At 37.5% G+C, this 24,230-nt stretch overlaps 1 protein-coding gene across 1 annotated transcript; it reads left to right on the top strand.

Moving 5' to 3' along the window:
- LOC121726772 lies at positions 1-23,589 on the top strand. The gene is made up of 28 exons (XM_042114281.1): positions 1-159; positions 738-924; positions 1,852-3,542; positions 3,756-3,863; positions 5,825-5,959; positions 6,038-6,211; positions 6,443-6,583; positions 6,668-7,039; positions 7,239-7,379; positions 7,626-8,192; positions 8,671-8,811; positions 9,098-9,316; positions 9,790-9,949; positions 10,542-10,651; positions 10,809-10,955; positions 12,354-12,550; positions 12,939-12,963; positions 13,397-13,628; positions 13,984-14,059; positions 14,417-14,595; positions 14,912-15,104; positions 17,584-17,763; positions 18,012-18,111; positions 18,348-18,504; positions 19,368-19,526; positions 20,633-20,796; positions 21,082-21,225; positions 23,044-23,589. The coding sequence occupies exons 2-28, from the start codon at positions 783-785 to the stop codon at positions 23,191-23,193; spliced, it is 6,204 nt and encodes a 2,067-aa protein (XP_041970215.1). The 5' UTR covers positions 1-159; positions 738-782; the 3' UTR covers positions 23,194-23,589.
- The last annotated feature ends 641 nt before the right edge of the window (positions 23,590-24,230 follow it).

Genomic DNA, 24,230 nt, shown 5'->3' with positions numbered 1-24,230 from the left:
TTCAGAAATTTTGGAATTTTAATAATTATCCTTTTACGAGATACAATTCACATTTGTGTATGAAAAAATATATAAAAAATTACTACAATAAATAAGCGGTGTGAGTTGAATTTGTAGCCATCCAATGTGAGATATTTACACTACTCGGACTTTCATTTCGTAAGTACCTTTATTCCAATAAAATTACTACGTAAAATTTCAGAATATTTACAATTATTTCTGTGGCTAGGTATATGTAATAGACTTGGTTTTTTTGCATGTTACTTAATGATTATGTTGGTTTGGTGGAATTTGCGTTTTGACGCCACGTGCTTGTCATTTTGAATCGATGGATCAAATCCAAGTTCCTAATGTGTTTATTTTCTACTTTTTAAAACTTTTTTGTTATTTATTTTATATAAGTAAATAGTTAAACCACTTTTTTATGGTAAGTATATAAAGTCTGAACAAGTGAGCACTCACAAGCAACCATGTTGTAACAACACAAAATGAAAATACGAATTTTGATTATTTACGAATATGTAACGATTTTAAGGATTATTAGAAAGTAATTTTTTTTCTAATAATCTGTGTACAAGTTACATCTGAACCTTATTTTGTGACATTACACTTTAAGCTGTCATGGTGTAGTAGTGGAAAGACTTGGTTAACTTTTACATCTCTGTCCATGGTTCAATCCCAGGTGATACTTATTTTTTTAATTACATATTATAAATTTTTGCATTTTGAATTTTTAGGCAAGCTTATAATTTAAATTTGATGAATTTAGATAAAAAGGCAATATGAATAGGAAGAGGGGAAAACGACAAAAAAATGATTCAGGGCAAGAGATACTGGTACTTCCTCCAGATTTATTACAAAAACTTGGGATTAACTTGGAAAATATTTGTTTTAATGAAGATTCCAATGCGGTTCCAATTGCAGGTAATTTTTTTTGTTATTGTTTAGAACAAGAACTAATATTTTTACTTTAATAAATAAAAAACTGAAAATATTATTTAAATAATTGTTGGCAACACCTAGAAATCGACATCCGGCGACCGCTGATAGGCGCGTTTTTGCTGTCTGGTGGGGCGCCATGTCGAGTGGGGCGTCCCCACTCGACATGGCGCCCCACCAGACACACTAGACAACACTGGACTGAATAAAACGGACGTGCTTGGCGGTTTAGGGGCTTTTTGCAAGATCACTGCTAGATAGACTTTAAAAGTGATAACAGTGCTCGCATTCCCCTTGTGATTAATTAGTTTCATATTGTTTAATTAGTCCTTAATTTAGGATGTTAATTATTAAAGTCTTTATTGAAGATTTGTGTCATTTAATGATTATTTGTAAAATAAATACCTGTTAGACGGTGTTCGCGTTTATTTAGTACCTGTTGTTAACATCAGAAGTTCTTATCTAAGCATAATAAGAAAAATCGTAAACGCGTTCGATCATCCAGTAGTTTGAATAGTTCTAAAAGCACGGTAAGCTCTGCCAGTGCCTGAACCCCGTCACCGTCCAATGTGAAAGTAGCAGCGCTGGACGAGTAAAATTTTAAATTTTCTTTTCAATTTGTATGGGCTAGCGCTCGAGCGTCATGAATTTTCCCATACAAAAGTTTAAAAAAAGTTACTCTTTCAGAGCTGTAACTTTCACACTAATCTCTATACAGGGGATACACACCGAAAAGTATTATCACTTAATTTTTTACACCCTATATATTAAGCAGTCTGCATGGAATTCTGCTGATTAGATTTTTAATATGCAATATAATCTTTTTGGTTTTTGATATCACATAATTTAAAATTGTAATACAAATCTCTTGTTACATTGCTCATTTTTAAATTGTGTAAAAACATTTTACAGATATTTCTGGAAACGAGGCTCCTTTATTAACTGAAGAAATAGTGGTTCAAGACATAATTTCCACTGAAAAAAATAAAGAATCTTCTATCATTGAAACTGCAAATTTAATGAAAAAGTCTCTGTTTTTAAGTCCTACATTCAATACACCACAATCTGTTGTGGTACCTAATAGTATAGAGCCACAATGTACTAGTCCAGAGAAGATTTATACAGATAATGTGGAAGTAGATAAAAATGAAAACAGTGAAATCATAAATAAAGATCACTGTCATGCTGTAGATTACTGCATTGATAACCAACATATTATAATTACACAATACAGTCAGGATAACCAGAGTAGATCTACTCCAATTTTAAATCCTATAAGTACTGCAAACGAAGAAAGTGCATCTCAAACTAAAATTGATAACAAAAATAAAATTAACATATTGTCTGAGGAAATTGTTAATCCAACAAAATTGAGTACTTTGCGACCATTAATTGATATAAATGACCGAAAAGCTTTGGTTCCTATACCAATTGATACTTTCATATCAATTGACAAGCATCATCAAGATAATAAAATAACTAACAATAATACATGCTTGTCTCATAATGAATTAAAAGCTAATAATTCAAACAGTTTAAAAACCGAATATAATGAGGATGCTGTAACTCAGTATGTTAAAACTGCCCAGACAAATGGTGAAATATTAGATAATAATACAACTGAAACAGATATTGATACTGAAATGTTGCCTGGCTGTAATGAAAAATCTTATGATACTATTAACAATTTAAATGTTTTTCAACCAGCACCAAATGTCGAAAACTCAGGGTCAATAGAAGATGAAGATACACTAAAAGAAACATCTAATAAAATTCGCAGTGACCAAAATAAATTAAAAACAGTAGAAGAGAAAGCAAGTTTGGAAGAATTGAACACTTGTAATGCCTCTGTAAATGAAAATGAGTCTGCAAATACAATAGCAAGTATATTATTTAAACATCTTAACAAAGAAAAAAACTTTTTTACATCTAAACAAAATAAAGCTAAGTCCAAAATGTCAGTTCAAGGTGTAGAAAAACCTGGTGGAGAAGTTCAGATAAATCAATCTAGGCAACATAAAACAAGGACATATGCTAGAAATAAGAAAAATAAGATTGCAAATTCGATTACATTCGATCACGTAGTTGATATAGACACAAATGATCTAAAGATAGATTATGCTGATAATATTTCTTATGAACATCTGCAGATCCCTGGACAATTTTGTATTTGTTTCGATTTCGGATACTTAGACCGCGATATGGGTCTTGGCTATGCACATCCACACTTTTCTAACACTGAAAACAATATTCCACTTGATGATGCACTTAGCATTTACATCGAAGATGTTGCAATTAATCGTATTGACTGTGATAATATAAACCACAAAGGTGATAATATAAACCACGAAGGTTATAATATAAACCACGAAGGTGATAATATAAACCATGATGAAACATCTGATACTGATAATATCTGTTACAATGCTGTATATCTGGATTCAACAATTGAAAATGAGGCTTCAGACTCAAATAACAAATTGATACAAGATAACACAAATACACCAAAGACAAAAGTAACTTTAAGTAAGAATGAAACGAGAGATGTCGCTAGTGATGATAATGTAGCACAATCAATAGAAAAGCAGAGAAAACCAGCACAGGCAAGTAGCAAGTTGTATTTTTTGTGAAATTTTCGATGATTAAAATGCTAAACCAGCTGTTCTGAAGGGAAAAAACCTAAATTATACAGTACTAACACGTCCCAACATGAATATAAATATTATAGATTTGTATGTCATCTGTCGCGACAACATTCTCGTATGAATTTTCTCGTTTTCAATATGATCTTAAACTTTTTCATAAATATTTACCAGGTGTCCCCTGAAGTGCAAACCATACAAAACATGCAACAACATGGATTTGACACTTCCAATATTGATACCGAAAAAAATGTGGAAAATCAGGATAAATTGATAACAAAGGTAAGTTAGTGACCTTCCAGTTGAATATTACAAAGTCACTTGACTGGTTACTCTTATCATCACGTATTAAAGTACGCTAGCTGAATCGTTATTTTATGATGTAAAAGTTTAGTCCTTAAGGCGCTGTGGTTGTCGCAACTACGTAAAATGGGTTTTTTAAATAATGTTTTTTTGTAAAAGAAATGTCATTATTTAAGTATAAAAAAGTACCGTTTTAAAATTGAGAAAATTTTCTATACGCAAAGGTATATTAGTACACAATTTGATAAATTCTGCTCGATAGAAAAAATCTCAAAGATGACTGTTATAACGCTTTTTTTCATAATTAAATCATTTTATGGCTAAATTACACACTTTCTAGAAAAAACGAAAAATGTAGTCCATTCGTCTTAACCTAACCTAAACGATTTGATATATTTGATTTGTGTAATACTAAAAACAAAAGGTTTTTCTCATATTTCCTATTATCAAGGCACGCGGCGAGCGTCGTAACCGCCACTGTACAAGGCGCGCTGATATGAATGTTATTTTAATGTCCTTTACGTCGATAACTCGATATTCGTACCTTAAGGTTTAAATTTCATTTTAAAATAATAGGTATACGAGGGCTGCTATTTATGTATCCGGAATTAAAAAAAGAAACAAACATATATCATTTAATATGGTTTTATTGCTTTTCAAAATATTCGCCGCGATGATCGACACACTTTTGCATACGCTGGAACCAATTTTCATAGCACTTTTTCCATTCTGATTGAGGTATCTCCAAAACGTGCATTTTGAACGCATCAACAGCCTCTTCGCGGCTCGAAAAACGTTGACCACGTAATTTGTTCTTCGCGTATGGAAATAAAAAGAAATCGTTAGGTGCCAAATCAGGGCTGTACGGCGGATGACCAGTCAATTCGATCTTTTGACCCTCCAAAAACTGAGTTGTTTCAGCTGAGGTGTGACAGCTAGCATTGTCGTGATGTAATATGATTCTGCGTTGTCGGTTGTCCTTTCTTATTTCTTCAAAGACTTCTGGTAAACAAATGGTCGTATACCATTCAGAATTAACCGTTTTACGATTCTCTAATGGCACTGTAGCCACATGTCCATTAATTCCAAAAAAACAGGCGACCATTTGCTTCAAAGTACTTTTTGCACGAGTAACTTTTGTTGGTTTCGGCTCATCTTGGAACACCCACACCGTTAACTGTTGTTTAGTTTCGGGGTCATATGCATAGATCCAAGATTCATCACCTGTGTAGATATTATAAACGGCTTTTGACGTACCACGGTTGTATTTTTTTATCATTTTTTTGCACCAATCGACACGAGCCCGTTTTTGATCGATTGTCAAGTTGTGCGGAATCCAACGCGAACATATTTTTTTTACAGCCAAATGTTCGTGTAATATCTTATGTATGCTCGTCATACTTATGCCTAAGGACGCCTCTATCTCGCGATTTGTAACATGACGATCACGCATTATTAGTTCCCGCACAGCATCTATATTTTGTGGGACAACAGCTGTTTTTGGGCGACCTTCTTTATTTTCATCCGTGAGCATAGACCGCCCACGATTAAACTCACTGTACCAGTGATAAACAGTGGTTTTTGATGGTGCTTCATCTCCAAAAGTTGCGGTGAGTTGAATAAAGCACTGTTGTTGATTTAGCCCACGCCGAAAATCGTAGTAAATCATTGCACGAAAATGTTCACGCGTTAAATCCATGGCAAATGAAGACACGCAATTTTCAAAATGACGCCACAATGGAAAAATAATTGACAGTCACATGAAACAAAATGTATTCTTCAACCAAAGAGTTCTATTTTCAAATGTTGTAATTACTTTTTAAATATTGTTCTTGTAAGTGGCCAGTTCCGGATACATAAATAGCAGCCCTCGTATTATATTCATTTATCATTTTATCCATTTATTCATATTTATATATAACTATCTTTTTTAATTTTAGAAAAGAAAGCTTTCCGTGTTGGAAAGAGAGGAATCAAAAACAGATTGTCAGAAACGCAGAAAGGGGAGAAGATCTAGCCGTATTTCAAATGAGAAGCTTGAGCCAGTCAGTCGCGTCGATAAACATAAAGTAGAAGTACGTATTTTTTACCTCGTCACCACTATATAATTATGTTTCAATCCTGCACGTAAACTGCATGTAACATTATTTTAGGTTATCGAAAAACAAAATTCGGAGTCCATCGGAGGCGAAGAGTCAACACACAATGTAGAGCTCGAGCAAGTAGTGCGTTGCGCAATGTGCGACGTGAGCGTGCGCGCAGACCGCTGGCTGTCGCACGCCGCAGGCCACGCCTACATCGCCTGGCCACACGGACAGACACCTCTCGTAAGTAAATTTTTTTTTAAATTCACTAAACGTATTTTTTAAGGAATAAGTGTACGGTGTACCTATTCGATTCGATAATGATTAATAATATTATTGTCTGTATAACTTAGAATATATTTTAATTGAAAGTCTGAAAGCACGTAAGTTTTAATTTTATATGATGCATTATTTTTTGGTATATGCATTTATTATTACGAGATTTATTAAGTATTCATTAAGTAACTGTTTTAGGATATTACAGACAAAATGGCAATACGTAAACACTTAGTTGATATTTGTGACGAACTTGGCGCACTGACTTGTAGCAAATGTAATACCGAAAAGAAAAGTGTAAAGACATATTTAGAACATACCAAGCATTGCAAGTCTGCGGTAAGTAAATTTATATCCGTAAGCAAATAATATATATGTCTCTAATTTTAAAATTATTATAAATGCGCTTCATATTTATTGTAGAACCATACGTCCAACTCGCCAGTGGACAGTATCACTGCAGATGGTACAACGACAGACGCGGCGAATGTAGTGCCACGTGCCGTGATAGAAGCGGCGGATGTGAAGCCCTGTGCCGTCACAGACACGACGGATATAGCACCGTGTGCAGACATAGACGCCGCGGATGCGGCGCAGCGTGTCGTGACAGACGAGGCGGCTGTAGTATCATCTGCCGCGACTGACGCTGCAAATGTGGTGCCGGGCGTTGTAACCGACGTGGCAGATGCGGTGCGGTGCGGCGTATGCGACGCACGGCTGTCTCGCGGCGACTGGATGGCGCACGCAGGACAAGAGCACAACTACCGCGCCTGGATACACGGACAACCACAGCCGGTAATTTTATTTTCATAGCTTAGCTATAAAACAACTATAATAAATTAGTTTTCGTATTATGATGATAAAATTTTGCTGCCTACTACCTAGACCAAAGCGAGACAAAGACGACATTGAATTAATCGACATAGCCGATACTGATTTATAATGACTGATATCTTTATGTATTTTACGTAACGAAATAACATTATGATTCCAGGATCTCAAAGATGATAATGCTGTTTATAATCATTTGTATAATATATCAAAAGAATTTGATGGATTGACGTGCGCTAAATGTGGTATAAGGCGGAAGTATGTGAAAGCATATTTGAAACATATAGAATCCTGCAAGGGCGCGGTAAGTGCATTTCACTTTTTTTTAATATATCTTAACTAGTCTTACGGCCGTACTCAAAGTGGAACAATAGTTAGTTAAATGTGATTAATTCAAAATTTTGACATAAGCTCCATTACATTATCTGTCAAACTCTTCATTAAATTGAAGGTTAATCATTATTAAATGTCTCTGAGTACGGCGGTTAGAATTTAATTCATTGCTTCCTGGATTGCCACAAAAAAAAATGATAAGTATTTTTAATTGCAGGACACTCTAGATACGAGTGTAAATGATTCACTAAACCAAAGTACGGCATCACTCAACTGTACGGTTGATGAAGCCAATACTAATATACACCAAGGTACTGTCAAGAGAACCAGATCTAGTATCGACAAGAGTAAATCTGCCGTCAAGAAAAGAAAAACTAGTATCGACAGGAATACTGTCGAAAAGGTTAATACTATTGTCGATAAGGATAATACTACTGTCGATAAGGATAATAATACTGTCGATAAGGATAATACTACTGTCGATAAGGATAATACTACTGTCGATAAGGATAATACTACTGTCGATAAGGATAATACTACTGTCGATAAGGATAATACTACTGTCGATAAGGATAATACTACTGTAGATAAGGATAATACTACTGTCGATAAGGACAGCACTACTGTAGATAAGGAAAACACTACTATACAGAAGGACAACACTATCGATGCGGGTGCGGTCGTGTGCGGTGTGTGCGGCGCGAGCGTCGCATCTTCGACGTGGAGCGAGCACGCACGCACGCAACATGAATACCTCGCTTGGAAGCACGGGCAGATGCCGTTGGTGAGGCCCTTTCACTAACAATCGCACTCAGAGACGAATATTAATTACTTAACTGTAATTAATATTCGTCTCTGTAGGCCTACTACGAAACCGTTTTGAGACTCAAACAATCGAATGAGAATGCCGCGTCCTGCTCTAACAAACGAGAAATGACGCTGTTAGAGCAGGACGTACGATTATTTGAGTCTCAAAACGGTTTTGTAATACTTCCCCTGAGTGCGGCAGTAAGTTAGTTATCAAAATAATTGCTTTGGTCATTGTACGTATGCATAAGTCATATTAAAATCATTATTTTCTATTTATAAGTATCATAATCGTTTTATAAAAGGCATGTTTCAAACTTTAATATTTTTTCTAGCTAAACTTTGCCCCTGATATAATTATGCTGCTAGAATTATATATTAGTATTATTTGATCAGACTTCAACCATTTTGCAATATTTAAATAATGTTTGTAATACAACTATCAACATTTTCAGGAAATCTCAGACGAAGAAGCTGTTCTTTGTCATTTGAAACAAATTTTGAAAGAGACAGGACAATTAATTTGCTGTAAATGCGACAAAATATGCAAATTTGCTAAGACGTATTTACGCCACTCCAGAAAGTGTGGTGCATCTGTAAGTTTAGATTTTTTTTAATCATCGACTTTCGTGTATGTCTCGTCTAAACAAATGAATACGGATAATATATATTGCTATACTGTGCCGCCGCTGATTTGTAGTGGCTTAGACTCAAATGATTTTTGTGTCGGTCGATGTCGCGTGGATCGGAAAGCCATCTCATGAGTCTATATCTTCGTATAACATATTACAAACATTGTCGGTCGATGTCGCGTGGATCGGAAAGCCATCTCATGAGTCTATATCTTAGTATATTATATGATATAATATTATGAATTTTTAGGATGAGACTTTGGACAGCAGCGCGAATGACACCTTGAATGTAAGCGAGCTAAGTGTAAGTAAAACCAGCAACAAGGGGAGGAGTCCGGCGGGGGCGAGTGGCGATGGGCGTGACGTCACGTGCGGCGTGTGCGCCGCGAGCGTGCGCGGGGCGGACTGGAGCGAGCACGCACGCACGCAACACAGTTACCTCGCCTGGAAAGATGGAGAAACACCTCTGGTAAGCGATTTTTATATACGGTATGTAACTAATGAAAATATTAAAAACGATGCATAAGCTATACCTATGTTTTGTTCTTGTCTGTCATATTGGTAATATATAAAAGGCTTTATAGATAAGATCAAAATGTATATAATTTAAATAACGATAGAAATTATAATATTTTGTTTGATTGATAATTTGAACAGATCTGCCGTTTAATTGTGAAATACGAGTAGATATTATTATTATTATGTATATTATACGAGTAGATATTATTGTTATTTTCCACCTTTTTGGTAAAAGGTGTCCCCGTGCGAGTTTCTTACGCCGGTTCTTCTCGGCGGGGTAGTTCCCGAACTGGTGGTAGGCCTTATGTAGGCACGACGTTCTAAAAGTGTTAACTTTGTTAACCTATTTGGAAATAAATATTTTTGATTTTGATTAGTTTTTCAATGCGGGGCCTTAACTTTACTTGTGTTTATTGTTTTAAGGACATTGCTGACGAAGAACAAGTTCATAGTCACTTAACCAGAATCAGTAGAAAACGTAATGGTCTAACGTGTAATAAGTGTGACAAAACGATGAAGTATGCCAAAAGTTATCTATCTCACGTGAAAGCCTGCGAAACTACGAAAGCTGCGGACGTTTTGGGTATACATCTTTTGCTATATTATAATAAAATATTAATTATAGTTTGTGCGTTATATGATGATATGCGTGACACATTATAATTGACAATTGCAGGGAAGTTACCTAACAAAAATTAATCGATATTTTTAAAAATATCGAATCACTTCGTAAAGGAATTGCAATCGAAATTATCGATTTCGTACTGACATTTCAGTGGTGCCGGCGATTTAAGATGGCCGCCCTTTTTTATCGATTTGACTTCGATTCAACAGAGTCAATCTCTATTGACATAAGTTCCGTTTCATGCATCTGACCTTTTTCAAATGTTTTTGTAACAATCATTTTTCACAACTTAATATTTATAATTTTATATTAATAAGTTAGCATTTAGCAACTTTTCGTTTTTATTCATTTACAATTATAGGAAACATTTGTTTTTGTAGATGGAATATAATTTATTACATATTGATGTTTTTTGTTTTCTTGTAAAAAAACCCCGTAGCAAGGAATATGAAAACTGTCACTCATATCATCTTAAAACGCACAAACTATAATAATTGTGACATTCTCAAGGATACAGTTCTTATTTTAAAATATACACATTTTGTTGCAGATGTTTTAGAATGTGCCGTATGTGGTGAGAAAGTTGAGCCGAGCGATTGGCAAAAGCATGCTATGAGTAAACATTATAACGTCGCGTGGGCCGTCGGCGACACTCCTATCGTAAGTCATAATGTTAGTCATAATGTTTTCGCTGTAAGGTATGAAAGTTGCTGTTAGCATGAAAGAGCATGAAAAAGCAGATTTTTAAGTACGAGTACTGCTGCTTTTATTATTCAATCATCCCGCAAAGTTTCAAAATGATGTATTGATTTTACAGGACATTAAAAATCCTTTCGCCGCGGAGAAGTTGTTGAATAAATACAAACAGAAGCACAACAAGCTGCAGTGCAAAGTGTGCAAGCTGGTGCGCGTGTCCTGCGTCGGGTTCTACGCGCACATCATACAGTGCGGGAAAACGGACGAGGTATCTTTTTTTTATTTTTATGAAATAAGGGGGCAAACGAGCAAACGGGTCACGTGATGGTAAGCAACTACCGTCGCCCATGGACACTCGCAACATCAGAAGAGCTGCAGGTGCGTTGCCGGCCTTTTAAGAGGGAATACGCTCTTTTCTTGAAGGTTTGCAGGTCGTATCGGTCCGGAAATACTGCTGGTGACAGTTCATTCCAGAATTTTACAGTGCGCGGCAGAAAGTTACGCGAAAAACGCACTGTGGAAGACTGCCACTCATCAAGGTGATGAGGATGGTATGTTTTTCGCGTGGGACGATAGCGAAAAGTTGCAGGTGGTATGATTCCGAACAATTCCTCAGAGCACTCCCCGTGATACAACCGATAGAGGATGCAAAGTGAAGCTACATCTCGGCGTAATTCCAGGGGGTCCAATCTGTTTGAAACACTATGGTCTATGGCAGTCAACAATTCGAGCAACCCTTCGTTGGATACGATCCAGAGGGAGCAGTTGGTATTTTGGCGCCCCTGCCCAGAGATGAGAACAATATTCCATATGAGGCCGAACCTACGCCTTGTAGAGTTGTAGGCGTTGGTCCGGACTGAAGTACTGTCTCGCTCTGTTAAGAACGCCCAGCTTCTTCGAGGCTAATTTGGCATTACCCTCAAGATGATATCGGAACTGGACTTCGCTCGATATGTTGACGCCAAGTATCTCAATGATAGGGGAGATGGTTAAAGATGTGCCCTCGAAACGAGGATAAACGACCATTGGTGACTTTTTTATTGTATCTACTTGCGTATTATTTTTCCAACAAAGAATTTATACATACTATAATTATTTTATAGTGTACATACTTTCAAAGGCATCCACGTTAGTTACTCAAGCTGTCAAACTCAACCGACTCACATTAACTAGAGATAAGCTGTCCAAGTTACGTAGTACCACTATCTGCCTATATAAATTTATCTAAGGCTACCACTGGAAAAATAAATTCTTAGGCTGGTGGCCAACGTTATTTAGTCGAGCTATATGACGTCAATGTCAATCTCTATCGGCTGGGGCCTATCAAATATCGTAAGTCCGCTATCTGCCAATATTTTTTTTCTGATATACAGGGTGTAACAAAACTAAGTGATATTTATTTAGGGTGTATTTGTATATGTGTTCCTTATATAGAGTTCACTGTCAAAGTAGCAGCGTTGAAAGAGCATTATTTTTGTAATTTTTGTGTGGGCAAAATCATTACGCTGGGGTGCTTACCCATACAAATCACAAAAAATCTCTTTCAGCGCTGCTACTTTCACAGTGAACTCTATATAAGGAACACATACACACCCTAAACAAAAGTATTATTATCATTTAGTTTGTTACAACCTGTATAGTACGATTATGCCATTGCATATTTCAGGAGGTGGAGATATACAAGAGCCTGTGTGAGATCTGCAACAACAAATACCTGTGCGTGTACCACAGCCAGCACATGAAGATGCACCGCGAGCAGGAGAACGTCAAACAGAGGAAGCTGCTGATGGCGGAGAAGGTGGCGCAGCTGGAGCAGCAGGAGGACACCCCAGTGGTCACCGGACGCAGGAAAGCGGCGGAAAAGTAACTATATATTTATAGTTTACCGCTAGGGTTTCTTGTATCTTGTAAAAGTAATGGGCGAAGATTGTACTGATTATGTGAATTCAATATTAGCACTTTGCATAATGGGTCTACTGCCTACTAATAGTTTACCGCTAGGGTTTCTTGTATCTTGTAACGGGCGCCGGGCGAAGATTGTACTGATCTGTCGGATGACATAACGCAACCAATATATTTTTATTTAATGTTTTTCTAATTGAAAGAGTTAATAAGACGCAAACTATTTGAATGTATGTTTTTTAATATAATTAATTAATGATATTACGACTTCAATACTCGTCAAACAATTTAATAAAGAATATCCCTGAGGGTCAACCTTAATGTTAAATGTTATGTTCTTTTTTTTCAGAGCCATAAATGTGATCAACAAATCTGTGAGTATAAGTTTTATTAACTTGTTTTTTTTTATATAGTTTATGCTAAAATTTTGGCCAATGGGATTAAATCCGTATTCTGGTTAAATTTGTTTACCTTTTTCGTTTACTTTATCAGAATCTTGTACTTTTTAACGTACGGGCAGATTCTACAACTGCAATATAGCTAAAGGGCAGGCAAAAAAATTCACAACAAAGCTCAACATTGTAAATAATTGGCACTGTTATTAATTTGTGCAAAGCTTTGCAGTAAACTGTAATTACTATCTTTACTTATTGATTCATAGGCATATTTCTGACCTACGTATTTTGGTCGCGTTATTTCAAATCTAGAGGACAGATCAAGACTAACACAATAACATAACTCGATCAAATGACGTAGGTCTTCCATATCACATGAGCCTATGAATCAATTTCTTCAATGGTATATCAGATGGGCGGTGGTGACGCGAAGGACGCGGACGTGGCGGGCAAGACGGGGGACGATCCGCACTCGGACGCGGGCACGGACAGCGACGAGTCAGCCCAGCTCGACTCCGAGTCCTCCGAGTCGGAGTCCGGCGTCGACTGCGACCTGTCCGACCAGTCCGGCCAGTCCGGCCACTCCGCCCTCCAGCTCGCTGCACAAAACAAGAAGCGGAAGAAGAAGAAGTACCCTGAATCACGTGAGTTGGCGCAACGTATTTTTAGGGACTCCTCGATACCTCGATCGTGGGAATCGCATACACAATAGATTTTCGATTGTTATGCGGCAGCCGGGTGCCGCTTGGGGATTGATGGGTTAAAAGCGGCGTAAATAATATGGGTTAATCCAAAACGTAGTAGTTTTGGATTAACCTGTATCATTTACGACGCTTACCAAAGAAATTTAATTAAATTCGGCATGATAGTACATACGTACATGTAGTTTTGATAGAAGTAGTAATTAATATCATACTAACATTTACCTTTATCATGAATGTGATTATAAGTCGTTATTTTGAATACTAATTCATGATAACTATGTATAAAACATTTCAGATACTTCAAACATCAAACGAATAGCATTCGTGGTGAAAGACGTGAAAGCTTTCTTAGCTGAAGGTGTGGCTGAAATGTGAGTTATTAAATTCGTTTTATAGGTATTTTCTTTTGTTTAAAAAAATGCCGCACTCAGAGGCTTTAATGATTACTTCACTTTACATAAAAATATTATAAAGTTTCACATAAATATATGGGGCATATGCTATGGCATATGTCAAAATATTCAACAAATTAAAATTAAGTAATCAATATAACTCTGAGTGCAGCAGTAAGACCCTTCCATTTATTATTGGGCATCCGGCGTACTGCCTAGTATCCACCGATATATTGTAAATTATAATATGAGCTAATAAACAATTAGGCAAGTTTTCCATCAGTTCTTTCACGATTTGTGTTATTGTTCCTTATTTACACGTTTTACAATTTTTAGACGTAAAAAAGTTCTATGTGCCGGCGAGCTGTACCCGCAGTGGCGGCACTGCGAGCTGACGGGCGTGCCCGACGCGCACGCCCATCTCTACATGCCCGCACTGAAGCGCTCCTGCAACGTCAACATCAACGCGAAAGAATGGACCACGTACGAGATGTTCGAAGCGCGAGTTGACAAAGGTTAGTGTCAAACTAAAATTATGACTAAAGGACTATACTTTACATTGCAATTATGCATGATGCATAATGCATCATAAAATCCTTATGTTTGTGATGCATAATAATTAGTATAGTACTTATATAAATATTTGTATTGTATAGTTTAATAATTTAATATTAAAAAATAAAATAAATATTTAAGGGGGTGCTCCAATACAAAAAATACAATTTTTGGCCTATCTTTGATCTTTAACGGTACGGAACCCTTTGTACGCGAGTCCGACTCGCACTTGGCCCCTTTATAAAATACTATTATTTTAATTTTATTATTTAACAGAAACTTCATTCTTCGTGGGCGGCTGTATCCAGTGGATATCGTGGTCTCCGCCGACGGTGGGCGACAAGGGTAGGGGCGGGAACTATCTGGCGGTGGCGGCTCACAGGGAGGCGGACGTGCCGCGCCTGGACCAGTCTGACGTGTTTGAACACCCGGCCATGCTGCAGATATGGGACTTCGGGGATATGACCACGTGAGTAAACATTCACCCAAATTGTATTATAATAAGTTCTACTTGTTTATCTGCCTTACTAATAAAATGATCCACACTGCATATACAAACTCAAGTGTAAGGACACAATATCTGCCGAACATACGGCGCCGAAAGTTCAGTGGCTGAAGTGTCAGTCGCAATATTCACGCGGCGTAATTTAGGCTGATGTGTCATAGATAACTTGAAATACATTACGAGCGTATTGAGCCGAACGTTCTGCGCCGTGCGTTCCGCAGATGTGTCGCCGTTATACAACTATAAATCGACGCCCCCACCGAATAATCAGATAATGTGCTATTGTGGGGTTTTTGCTGTTATACGATTTTTGGCATCTAGAGGCCAAAATACATCATGTGAATTTTTTTCAGAATTTTTCTGTGGATATTTACAAAGATATAAAAAATTATGTGTTTATTCCATAACAATACTTAAAATTGTATTTTACACCAAAAACTGGGCAAGGGGCTATTGCGAAAAAATATGTCAAAACGATTTGACGATAAACGACTATTGCATGACTATTCGGGTAAATATATTGCTGCCTACTGCACACTTGCACTCCTGCACATCTCACTTTCACACTCCTTCCACTCAGGTAGCCGATGATCACCCTCAGGTTCAGGTTCTGCAGATACCTAACTTTAGGTAACCGAACTTTTAAAGCTGGCCACCAAGCATTGTCGAAGGCCCCCTCTGTGTCCAGCGATACCACAACAGAAATTTTCTCCTTCTCTCTCTTCTTTCATATGTGGTTCACTAACCTATAGAGGGCGTCTTCGGTGCACCTTTGGGGCATATTGGTTGGGTTTTAGTTTGAACAACTTGTAGAATCTGAGTCGTACGAACATCATATCGCAGTGATCATATCAGTCCAGTCGCCTCCAGCCTCCAGTCTCAGACTAGCATCAGATCAGTCATCGCAGACAACAGGACCCAAGAGTCAGGAATAGTCAGAATTTCTTCGTTAAAGAAAAATAATGTCTGACTGTCCCTGGCTAACTTTTTTCGATGTCTTTCAAGAACGACCAGCGGTCGTTTTGAAAGACATCAAGTGGTAAAGTCTTTCCTAATATTCGTTAAATTATGTATATTGCTCATATTTTTATTTTATACTTTACGGCTATTGTAGGAATCCGTCTTCTTCAGTTTTCAGGATATATAATCATAATCTGTTTCGATTTTTGTAATCCACATGCGGGTTTTCTCACAAACAAGGATGGATGGCAATACTTGCTACAAAATAAACTAATAGTGACCGATAAGCAGCGATATCTGGTACAAATTAATGAGAACGTATTTAGATATCTTCTTCTTTCGCAAAGACTCCTAAGAAATGCTTAAAACTGTCACGACAGCACTCGTTACAGTTTCAAGCCTGCAAGCAGTTTTCAGACGATGTAGATAGAGTCGACGATTAAAACACCGTCATATAAGAAAGGCCTATGATGCTCTCGGAAGACTGTCTAAAGCAATTTCCTCCCATTATCATTTAATTTATCAGAACATAATATGATATTGATTATTATGACACCAACTCTGGTACTCCGGTGGCGATGAGGGATTTGATTAACATCTTAACTAACTGTAATGACTATAAGTACTATTAAAATGATAGAGCCAGACTCCAAAGTGTATTTTTTTTGAACTAAGAGCTGTTTAGATTGCAAGAATGACATTTATGTCATCAAATAATGAATGTATTAAAACAAAAATATATATTATTTTTATTTTACCCATAGTAGAAAATCATTGGAATAAACGACAATGACTATAATTATAAAGTGTACAATATTTTTTAATCACCGAATAGTCAAGTAATAGGTGTTTACCAATAATGTTATCCCAAACAATTTCCCCGAATAATATTGCAATGAGATATTATATGCGCATTTTATTGCAGTCGAAACGCAAAATTACCCGAATAATCATGCAATAGACAATAATGATCAGAGCTTGACCTACTCCAGAACGATAAGTTGCGTTTTGCTTTATTTAAAAAAAACTTACAGTGGTAATTAAATATTGTTAAGATAGCAAGATAGGCAAAAAAATTAGCTTTCATTTGAGATATAAAAAGTCTTTGATGCTTTTTTTTTGACGGAGTTATTAACAAAAATCAGTTTTTCGACTCTCCTGAACATTTTCATTTTTACGATTGTCCGATTATTCGGTGGGGGCGTCGAAATGATAGTTGTACAATGGTTTATGCTTGTTTATCAAGACATTTTTCTAATGTATTAAAACATAAGGTCTAAACATTTCCGACGACGATTATACTTTAACATAATATTATATACACACTGTGGATTATTTTTTTCTTATTCTGTTAACAGCCAATGTTTTAAGTTAGATAGTGTAACTTGTATTAAAAAAATATAGTCGCCTAACCTAGAATTTAACAACACCGACAATAACTGGTGTTGCGAAAAACAAAAGCTGTTATTAAATTTAAACACAGGGCACCCAAACTGTCGCTGTGCATCGCGTTAGACTGCGGCACGTTGTGGGCGGGATCGTGGTGTCCGTCTGGCGTGCGGGACGCCGCGGCGCCGCGCGCGCGTCTCGGGCTGCTAGCAGTAGCCACGTCCAGTGGCGCCGCATACATATTGCCCGTGCCTTATCCTGATGATGTACAGAGGTCCGTGTTTGATTTGTTATTTTTATTTACTAGACATTAACAGAGATTTCGTCTACGCAGAATAATCTGCCGATTAAATTTTCCTGCATTAAAAATACTTTTTGCTAGTTAATGCCTCAAATCTAGTAGTTTCGGGTACTATTCAATTCAAAAAAATATATAATTTCCTCTTTACAATGTTAGTATTGATTTTATTGAATTAAATATAAAGTTTTGATAGTAATACGCGTCGTCAAATTATTTTGCAGGGACAAGTTGTCATTATACAAAGTTAAACCAGTCGCCGAGTTGAGGTTTTCTCGCGGCGAGAGACAAAAGTATCAAGCTACTAGCATCACATGGTCTACGGTGAGTGTTTTTATATTCAATGTAGGTTTCTCGTCACAGGTATGTGGATTCGTCCGCTTCAAATGTCTTTATTGAATTCTAAAATTTACCTACCTATAGGGTTCAACCGAATTTCAAGTAAGGAGGAAATTCTGTGATTAGTTGGTTAATGTTTATATTAATTTTTAATTTTGCAAGTCAAACGATTACTCTGCCATCTATGGACAAATTTTATATCTAATAAAATTGTATTGTAGGAGAAAGGACATTCAGTGGTAGTAGTCGGCTACGCGGACGGGTCGCTCGGCCATTACAACGTGGACAGCTCGTCGCCGCTGCTCAGCGAACAGGACGACGGCGTCACGATATTCTACCCCTACGACGAGGAGTACAGACATAACTCATGTATCACTGGTACGTAGAAAGTTTTTAGAACGAAGTTCCTTATGGCCCGTTGCGAAAGGGGGCTTGTCGGAAAAAGTTGTAACGGTACTTTTTTAATACTTACCTGCGAAGTAGGGGTAGAGGGCGATGATGTGGAGATGACGACAACTGGCGGGAAATTCAAAATTCTTTATAATCTCGTTCCATCCCCTTGAAACCTCTCAAGTTTTTTGAGTAGAAAAATAAATCGGCCATGTCTTAAATTGGTTACGTATGTGTAGTAATTTTATATAAGACGATCTAATTTGTATCTTGCGACAGCAATGCAACATACAAGAAGTGTATGCTGACAAACGCCTGTTGCATTGCTTACGCAAGATACAAATCCACCTGCTGGTGTCTGTGCAAAGATCACCTGTGTTACCTGATTTCCTTTTTATTGAAGGTACTATCAGAGAAGTTGATTCATAGGGCAGACGGCGGACCTCCTTATTTCGGTCGTGTTTTGTCAAACCCAGTCAGTGCACACGGCGCGTTGTGTGAGTTTGACGCATAGCCGGCCACACGGGCGCTGCGTCATCGCAACGTTATTACGAAGCAGTCTTAACGTCAACACCCCCTCCCGCTTCGTCTCGGGGCCTGCTGTCCGTCATGTGTGCGTTGCGACGACGCAGCGTGCCGTGTGAACACCTTGGTTATTTGTATGTTAAACAACGCAACAGCAGCGCTGCGTCGATGCAACGCGCCATGTGGACTGGCTCTTACATTAAATTGACATATTTCGACCAAATGGGTCGACAAAAAATCGTAGATCCGTCAACTGCCTATGAATCAATTTCTTCGATGGTACAATTCAGTCCGTAACACTTTTAAACGTAGATTATTTTCCGCAGACGTGTCAACGGTGTCGGGCGGGGGGGTGTGCAGTACATCTCAAACGGGCTCGGCGCTGCGGATGCGCGGCGCGGCGCTCCGCTCGCTGCTGCCCGCCACCTGCGCCGCGCCGCTTCCGCTCTGGCCCGCCACGCTCGTCGTCGGAAATGATATTTTAGGTCCGCTAAATAATTATTTTTATTTAATTTAATAATTATACTATACTAGATGACGACCGCAACTCTCGTTTATCGCGCGCATTTTTCCGGGATAAAAAGTATCCTATGTCCTTTCCCGGAACTCAAAGTATCGCCATACCAAATTTCAGCAAAATTAGTTCAGCGGCTTAGGCGTGAAGACAGACAGGCACACTTTCGCATTTATAATATTATTATTAGTATGGATGATTTCGTCACTGAGCGGTTCAATATATATTAGACGAACAGACGTAAGTCGTAAATACGAATGTCTGTATTTACGAATGTAGATATGAATTATTTGCGGCAGTCGGCACTAAAGGTTTCATAATTGAAAAAATAAAAACCGGCCAAGTGCGAGTCGGACTCGCGCACCGAGGGTTCCGACAGCTTAAAGGTATTATAGACCTGAGTATTTGGTATGAATTTCAATTTAATACCTCTACGCGTTTATGAGGAAATGGGTAGTAAGTTTAAAATTATTAAAAAAAAATATATTATGTGATGTAACTAAAAATTTATGGTTTTCGTAATTTTTCCTTTATCTATGCTATAAGACGTTGCTTCGTACCAAATTTCAAGATTCTGAGTTCACGGGAAGCACCCTATAGGTTTTGATTCCCTTGCAAGTGTCGAAAATTTGCGGCATAAACGGCTGTATCTTTTGATTGCGTTGGCTTAGAAGTTTGATTTTTTCACAGCTTCAAGGGACAGTAGACCTGAGTAATTGATATAAATTTCAGCTTCATACCTCCACGCGTTCCTGAGAAAAAGGGTCTTGACAGACGGACGGACGGACAGACGGACAACAAAGTGATCCTATAAGGGTTCCGTTTTTTCCTTTTGAGGTACGGAACCCTAATTATGAATGTTACCTAAGTATTTGACTTAGGTTTTAATTTTTTTATGCTTATGACAAAGAGTGAAAGTGATTACGCGTTTGCGACTCGCGACTCCGGGACCTATATCTATTTCATAAAATTTGATCGGCGATTTTATAAAGAAGATGTAAAGAAAACGTGTCGGCTTAGCCATATGAACTCTTATATTTTATTCTATAAAGCGCTAACCCGTACGTACTCTCGCAGTGAATCAAACAGTGAACGAGTTGGAGTGCTGGGGGGCGGGGCGGCGGCTCGGCCCGCTGCGGTGCTGCGGCGGGTGCGCGTGCTGCGGCGCCGTCGCCGCGGTGTCGCCGCCCGCGCTGCGCCTCATGCGCCTGCATCCCGCTTACGGCGACCACTTAAAGACGGTACGATAGAAAATTTGTAGTCAACGGTGTTATTATTTTACGAGTATTATATTAATATATAATGTTTAAAAGACGTTATCAGTTGTTGCTTTCGTTACTTACAGAATCTTGAATCTGAAAACCATTTTAATTTTTTTTAAGCGTTAACAAAAAAAACTTATTGTTTTACTACGGACATCTTAAAATAAGTTTTTTTGTTGTTTCATGCTGGTAACTGGATATGTGCAGCGATACTTGATATAAATCGCCAATTATAAGATACTCACATAAAATACCCACTTTCAGGATATAGCTACGATACAAATTGCCCGACTGGATAACAAAAAGCCAAAGATTAAAAACGACGATCTAGCGGTGGTCGTTGAACCGAGAACGTACGAAGAGGCCATCAAAACCTACGGAGTGCAGTTCAAATATCTCACCGCAAAGGTATGCGCAATCAATAAAATTATGTTACACGTATGTAGCGTGCGAATCAGTTTTTGGATATTATTAAAAGTAACTAAGAAGTAAGACATTAAGAACTATTAAAGTATGTAATTGATTGTACTGTCGGTTCTTGGTGGAAATTCATGTTGTACACTAATAAAACACACTTTTCTTGCACTTTTTGCACTATATTAAGATATTATTATAACTTTTAACAAATAACACGACCGGTTTCGAAATTATTGATTGATGATTGATTGACACCTGATGATGAATAATTTCGAAACCGGTCGTGTTATTTGTTAAAAGTTATAATAATATCTTAATATAGTGGAAAAAGTGCAAGAAAAGTGTGTTTTATTAGTGTACTATTAAAGTAAACAAAGAGATAAGAACCGTGCCGTAATGTAAGTCCATTCTCAATCTTGTTGACAGAGAAAGTTTGGAGTACTTATGTTTGTCACTTCAAGAACCAGTAAACAGTTTCATGGTACAAGATCATGAAATATGGTTTGAGACCAAATTTATACGTGGGAGAGCCATGCTTCGGCACGAATGGGCCGGCTCGACCGGATAAATACCACGTTCTCACAGAAAACCGGCGTGAAACAACGCTTGCGCTGTGTTTCGCCGAGTGAGTGAGTTTACCGGAGGCCCAATCCCCTACCCTATTCCCTTTCCTACCCTCCCCTATTCCCTTCCCTTCCCTACCCTCCCCTATTACCCTATTCCCTCTTAAAAGGCCGGCAACTCACATGCAGCTCTTCTGATGCTGCGAGTGTCAATGGGCGACGGAGGTTGCTTTCCATCAGGTGACCCGTTTGCTCGTTTGCCCCCTTATTTCATAAAAAAAAAAAAAAATCGGACGAGAATGCTACCTCCTACTCTAACAAACGTGGAATGACGTTGTTAGAGCAGGACGCGGCATTCTCGTCCGATTGTTTGAGTCTCAAAACAGTTTCGTAGTAGGCCTACAGATTTGGATCAAGATGGCATGAGAGGTTAGGCCCTAAATTACCACACATACTTTTTTCTTTTCAAAAATAGATTATTTCCGTGGTAAATTGTAATCGGTAGGTTTTGTCTAAAACAGAGCCGCCAGCAAAAACAAGTTAACCTGGATAAGGGTCGTTAAACTCGCGGAAGTATCGGCAACGCTACTTATAATGCGGTTCACATATTGTTTAAATTTTGCAAGTCCTTGTTTTTTATTACATATTTGGACGCTTATTTCCTGTTGATACATGTTTGGACTGGTAATATGAACACACTTAATCTGTCCTAACGCAAATAAATGACGAGTCGCATGCAACAATCAATGTACCTATACGACTTCTCTTTTGCATATTACTACTACAAGACCTCTAAAATAATTACGGTCGGGCCGGGCCTTTTCTTTAAATGCTTTTACATGAGGCATTTGAAATAAAATGACTAGTCTATGACGTCAGAAATTAGTAAATAACTACGAATAATACAAACTAAGGAAACATAACTTCCATACTTCAACCGTTTTGAATTTGGTTCCTTTTCGCACACTAAAACATGACAATAGCTACGAAACACTAGTGTCTAAACACACCATGCCGAAGTTCCGCGGTGGAAGTCCGGCATGATAACGTCAGCAATGTCAAACGCATACAATATAACGCGACGTAATTTCGGCATGGTGTATCATCGGTAATTTCAACTTTCGCCGCGGAACTTCGGCATAGTGTTCTCAGACACTTAGTATTTCGTTTGTCAGTATTTGTAGTACATTTTTGGTGCATACAGACCACATGTCCACAAAATAATAATATTTATACTTTTCCTCAGCATATGGGTGGTCTGCCGAGCAAGGAGCAGAGCTGCGAGCGGTTCCCGCTGGCAGACGCGGTGGGCGTGGCGTTCTGTCCCGCCCCCGCGCACCACACCCGCCTTGCCGTCGCACTGCACTGCGGCCTCGTGCTGGTACTCAACGTCTGATCTTCTATAGTCGGAGGTTACACGTTTAGTTTCTCATCAATCCCATCAATCTGGTAAAGATTGATGCGAAACCTGTACCGTGTAACCCACGGATTGATGGACTGATCATTGTTTTATTATGTACTTCTAAGCCATCAATCTGGCGTCAATATCAGATTGATGATCTGAACTGATGCCAGATTGAGCGTGTAATCTACGTCTTAATGTGTATAAAGGAGTATACATTTAATTCATCCTACAAAAAACTCGGTAGATTAATGTGCAATTGTATATATAAATATTACGGGTCTAAGACGTACAAACTTTATAACCCACAAATTTTTCAATTTAGCAATTAATTCGAAATGAATTAATGTACTGATACCGATCGAAGTAAATTACATAAACACATATACAGAAACGCATTATAATTTAATAATCATAATTATTATCATATTTATTTATATATTTAAATAAAGTTGTAGTTGGGTGCCTTATATTATAATGTCTAACAATTTTAATAGGTAACCGTGTGTATTACTTAATACTTATTACTTGTTATGAGCTTTGAAAAGCGATAAGACATAATATAAAATTATGTATAATATTATAAAACTAACTTATAAATTTTTTAAAAATCCCGCCGAATTGTATAAAATATTATAATGTTCTTAGATTTGTCGTTGAATTGGCCAAACTTGTATCGCGGCTAAATTATGATATATCTAATTCTTGCCAAATTATTTGATGTAGCTTTACATTGGCCTTACTATTGAAATTGCGACCGTGAAAGAAGGTTTTTTTCACATTTATGTAAATTTTCTTGTATAGTAGACCTACTATACTGTATAAAATATTAGAATTATTGTTTGAATACAACGTAGCTAACATTCTGTAAATATGTTTTTAGTTCTGTATTTTTATACTTTAATTACTTTGCAACGTAATCTTTGACTTTTGTATACTCCACAGTAGACTGTGGAGTATACAAAAGTCAAAGATTACTGTTTCTGTTTTTTTTCGCTACACTTGTTTTATCCTTTTAAACCTTTGTTACT

The sequence above is a fragment of the Aricia agestis genome, chromosome 1 (assembly GCF_905147365.1).
Source record: "Aricia agestis chromosome 1, ilAriAges1.1, whole genome shotgun sequence".
NCBI classification, from domain to species: domain Eukaryota; kingdom Metazoa; phylum Arthropoda; class Insecta; order Lepidoptera; family Lycaenidae; genus Aricia; species Aricia agestis.
This window is presented reverse-complemented; position numbering and strand designations above follow the sequence as displayed.